At 26.7% G+C, this 5,162-nt stretch overlaps 1 protein-coding gene across 3 annotated transcripts in view; it reads left to right on the top strand.

The window, feature by feature from the left end:
• LOC108750834 (elongation of very long chain fatty acids protein 4-like) overlaps nucleotides 1–5,162 on the top strand; it is a 24,726-nt gene that overhangs the window by 14,589 nt on the left and 4,975 nt on the right. For all 3 annotated transcript variants that reach the window (XM_018490633.1, XM_018490634.1, XM_018490632.1), the window contains exon 2: nucleotides 3,590–3,671. In XM_018490633.1, coding sequence (XP_018346135.1) covers nucleotides 3,593–3,671 — 79 coding nt within the window. In that variant the 5' untranslated portion in view covers nucleotides 3,590–3,592. The remainder of the gene's footprint in view (nucleotides 1–3,589; nucleotides 3,672–5,162) is intronic.

Consider the following 5,162-nt stretch of genomic DNA (forward strand, 5'->3'; position numbering starts at 1 on the left):
AAATCATTGAATGAAACGTTAATAATTGATATATAAATCATTATTCAAGTTTCAAAGCGTAACAAGTAAATTAAAGTAAAAGTATGTCGACATGAATAATTATATCCCATCCAGAAATGATTAGTTGATCAATGTCTAATCAATGCTGATTTAACGTCGATCGACCATTTCTCTGGTCGAGAGACATTTATAATTGATATAAATATATGTAAATTAATAGTATTAGATAATATAAAAAAATTAAATATGTTCCATTAATGCGAGACATTTGTTTTAACATTTATAATATTTTTATTATCAATCTTAAAAATAAATTCCTCATTAATGACTAATTTCGTATGATTTATTTATAACAATTATCATAAATAAATCATGCGGGTCTCTCTCTTCCTCTTTCTCATTTTCTCTCTAAAAAGATTTTAGAAATAAGTTTTTATTAATAAGCTTATTATAGATTTATCGGACCATTTATACGGATTTGTACTTGGATTTGTACTTACAGTGTTCATTAGCTTAACTTTCGCTAGATTCGTATTGCTCGTCTGTTGTAAAGACACATCTATCAAGCAAAATGCACTTGAATGAAGATCAAAGTACATACCTACTTTAACGAAAAATTCAAAGATTTCTCTCTCTCGTTTCTGCCTATTTATGCCTCTCCATTCGAAATGAAAGTTTTCACATTGTCACGTATCATACAGTACTTAATGACCGTATGATAATTATATCGTGATAAAGATTCAAGCAATAACGTTGAATAATTTTTTATTATTAATATTTGTGCAATACAGATTACTTGTATAATTAATAGGTCATTTTCATTAGCATTGTCATTAATATTCCCTGATTTGGTTCGCGTGTAAAAGGAGAAACGCTGCGTCATGAGTTATTGGGAATTTAAATGCTTAGACTTTAATCAAGAATGTGCGATTTTCCCGTTATTTGTTAAAGAGCTTTCACATCCTTTCTCAATTTATCATCCACGTAAAAGAGGGAAGGTCTCGGGTCAGAATATTTTGTTTTTCTTTACATAAGCAGCAATTTAAATTTTTAAATACTCTAGTTCTGTCGAGAATATAATCTCCCTCGATGATGATTAATATATTAAAGATTTGATACTTGTCACAATATTTAGAAAAATTTGATCCGTCCGTTATTCTTTCAATCTTTAATGCACATTCATTACAATATACATGAATACGTACAATGCATTTGCTGACATATCGCTTTGGTAGAAAAGTGATATATCTGAGAATTAGCAACTTTCCAGGAAAGCATTTTTTAAATTCTGAATTGGAACAATGTTTCAGGGGAGAGAGAGAGAATTAAAAAAAAAATGACATAATTTTTCAAATAGAACGTTTGTCTACAATTACTTAATTACCGATATATATTTCTTCGCGATATCTAACTCAAAAAATGTCTTTTTTTTTCTAAAAACAATCATTAGCCTTTAATTATAAATTGAGAGAGTTACAAATGTATTTTTCTAACAAAAATACACCTTTAGAGTTGATTTCTTATCATTATCAAAAATGATTTTTTGAATTGTGTCATTCTTTTTATTAAACAAGCGATATGTACTATATGTCGATAGACAAATGATACGTTGTATCGAAGTAACAATTAATTGCTCGCCGTAACTTTCACAGTCTTCGAAAATTTTGAAGAAAATTTCTCGGCTTTTATCTAAAGAAAAGGTTGCTCAGTAATTTTTTGCAGTTATCTTTCTCTGAAAAAGAATCTGTTTGAAATATATCTCATTTTTTTAGACAAAGATTCATCTTTACGAAAAGATGAATCTCTTTTGTCTTTCTGCAAAACAATTACTTTGATTTCCATTGCAAAATGGCTCGAGAGAAGATTAACTACTAACTATAGAGTTTAATTTATTTTTTTCCTTAAACACACACGTAGCTTCAAAATCTCAACAATTACGCCATGAGTTCAATGCGAAGTCGCACACTCAAGGAAAGTAACTTTCCTTCAAAGGATATGCTAGTTGATGGATTGTCGACTTGACAACAAGCTGCTTAGAAAAAGAAAGAAAAAAATCCATAAAGAAACAAGTGTTCACATTGGAAGTTGGAACACGTTTATAGGGACTTCGGGAGATAGCGGTAATAGTTTCTTCGGAGCGTGAAAGTTATATTCCGCGGTACGTACGGCGAGTGAACGACCGGATGATGTGCATCGAGGAAATAGCTATTAAGAACTAATTGCGAGCTGATGCACGTACAGCATGTTTCGTTTACTGATCGCCGCGCTATGTCGATCTCTCGAATATCTTAATATCACGCGCGTGTAAACGTAGTGATTTATTTGTCCTGAATGTATGTATATTTTTTTATTTAAATATATTTTAAAAATATATCTTTTCGGAAAAAGCATTCAAAAAATAATTCAAATAGCTCTCGTGTTATGTCTTGTTCAAGTAAACTATACATACATTGGAATGTTGTGTGCCAATTATTTCTAACAATGTCGCAGTTTCCGACCGCGCTTATTTGTCAGATTCGCTACGTTAGTAAAAAAAAAAAATATGTCAGCGACAAAATTTGCATTATAATGCAAAAATTTTGCGCTATAATGCTTCGTTGAATTTAAAAGCATCCGGGAAAAAATAATTCATATATTACTATATAAAATTATATATAAAAATATATATATTTATATAAAAAATTATATATAAAATATGTCCATATGTATATATAACATTTTTTCTTGGACAGGGTTGGAAAGTAACATGTTACTTGTAACGAAGTTACAGTTAAAATTATTCTTTTAGTAACTGTAACTTAACTTCATTCCTTTCTTTTCATTTATAATAGTAACTTAGTTACATTTTTTTTTATAATTAGAAACTAATCTGATAGTTTACTTTGTAGTTACTTTACATTTATAGTTTATTTCAAACTTATTTATCAACATATGTAAGTTGTTCAAAATAAAGTGCTTACAATTAGTGAACAATCAATAATTATTTCTTGTGATTGGAATATATATTGAAAAAATAATCACATTCTGTAAAGAATTAAGCCTTTTAGTATGTAAACGCATCTTAATATTGATCCCAAAATTTTGAGATTCCATGCAAATATATTAATTTATTAAATAATATAGCTTATAATGTTTAGCATAATTAGTAAAATGATTTAATAATATTATAAATATTTTTGTATTTAAATAAGAATGCAAAAAATTATAAAAAATTAACAGAAAAGTAACTAAAAATTACGACTTGTTACTTTTTAAGTAACTATATTATAATTATATAATGTGTTCCTTTTCAGAATCGGTAATGTGTAACGGGGTAATACTTTTTAGGGGAAAAATTATAACTGTATAAACTAGTTATTTTTTATAAACTTAACTTTAAATTGGTAACTTTTCTAATCCTGCTTGACGTAGTCAAAGCAATTCTAAAAATAAAATATCGTACATAAAGCGCCATTTCATTAAATTACTCGACGAAATAATTTACGCATTTGACGGCTTATAACATCAACGCAAATGATATTTACAACTGAAATAATTTGACGTAACTTTTTGTAAATGCAAGTTTACTACATTATTCTTCGTGTTACAGGCGATGGCGAGCCTCATTAATTCGACAACACAATTTTTCAACGATGCGTACGACTACTACCTCTGGACTTTGTCCCTCGCAGGTAATTTATAAAAATTTTGTTTAGTTATTATAATTTTCTATGATATCATCTATTTAATTAGTATTCAATTATCTGCTCTTTAACGAATATTGTCTGCAATATATTATCTAGTTTTTAAAGAATTTCCATTTATGTAACGATATAAATTTATTTCTAATATAATTATCAATTTCTAGATATTATTTATAAATTATAAAAATCGATTTAATTGTATAGAATTAAGTGTTACAAACAAACAAAGTACATCGCGATTTTTACAAAAAATTGTTATTTATTTGTAATATTGTAATAATACAGTTGTTAACAATGTACAATTGTTACAATTGTTAACAACTGTATTATTACAACATTGCAAATGAATAAATATTTTTGCATATTTACTGATTCGATTAATGTACGAAAGACTTGATATAAGATTATGTTTTTTAATCATTTCGAAATTTATTACACATTATTTCGTTACACATATATTGACAATTTATATCTAAAGTATTAAAATATTTGAAAAGTTATACGATATGTAATTATGTCACTTACCGTTAACGATTTGTAATTTCTTTTAGGCTCCCTCTATAAACATATATAAATACGCATAAATATTCATAAACATGTTTAATTGTATATAAAAAAATTAATGGATAATTATGTATGAGCAAGTTTTTTACATTTTTCCAAACTTGTTTTTTTCTAAAACAAGCAATGCGAAAATTATCCCTTTAATTATTTTTTGTTTTCACATTAGGGATGTGCGATCTCCATTAATAGAATCGATCTCTAAATCGACGTCAATTTGATGATTTCAGCATCAAATCGATATTGATGTTATAAATTAGAATTTAACTAGCATTTATTTATACATTTTGTCAGTAATAATTACTAGTTGTAACTACAGATATTATTAAACCCGATTAATGTTAACCGGTAACGTGTAAACGTAAGCAGTGTAGTACAATAATGATATTACAATTTTGGATTCTTTAGAAAAAATATATATTAACATAATGATAAAATCATTAAATAAAGAAATCACATAATGATAGTGCATACGAATATAAACTAACATCATATAAAATGCGAGAAAAATAATACAAGACAATAAGTAAAAAATATAAATAATAATAAAAATATAAATAATAAATAACCAAGTATAAACAACTTATTGTTTTTGTAAGTACATGTTCTGTTGTCCACTGTTTCTCTCAATTTTTATTTTACATCTGTCTACCAAACAGTTATGTCGTGTCTAATATCTTTAAATTTTGTTTCATGTAAATGAACTAAAGTTGTACTAAAGTATTTTTATTGTTATTTATATTAACTTTTTAATTTATTCACATTTGTATTACACAGTAAATGGAACAGTCTAATGGAACATGTACAACAAACCTTATAGAAACAGTTCAATCTTGACAGTCATGTAAGTTTTTTTTTACCATTTTTCGCGTATAATCTCATGTTCAGCATTTTTAAAATTATTTTTAACCTTTTGGT

The sequence above is a fragment of the Trachymyrmex septentrionalis genome, unplaced genomic scaffold (assembly GCF_001594115.1).
Source record: "Trachymyrmex septentrionalis isolate Tsep2-gDNA-1 unplaced genomic scaffold, Tsep1.0 scaffold37, whole genome shotgun sequence".
In the NCBI taxonomy this organism is placed as follows: Eukaryota; Metazoa; Arthropoda; class Insecta; order Hymenoptera; family Formicidae; genus Trachymyrmex; species Trachymyrmex septentrionalis.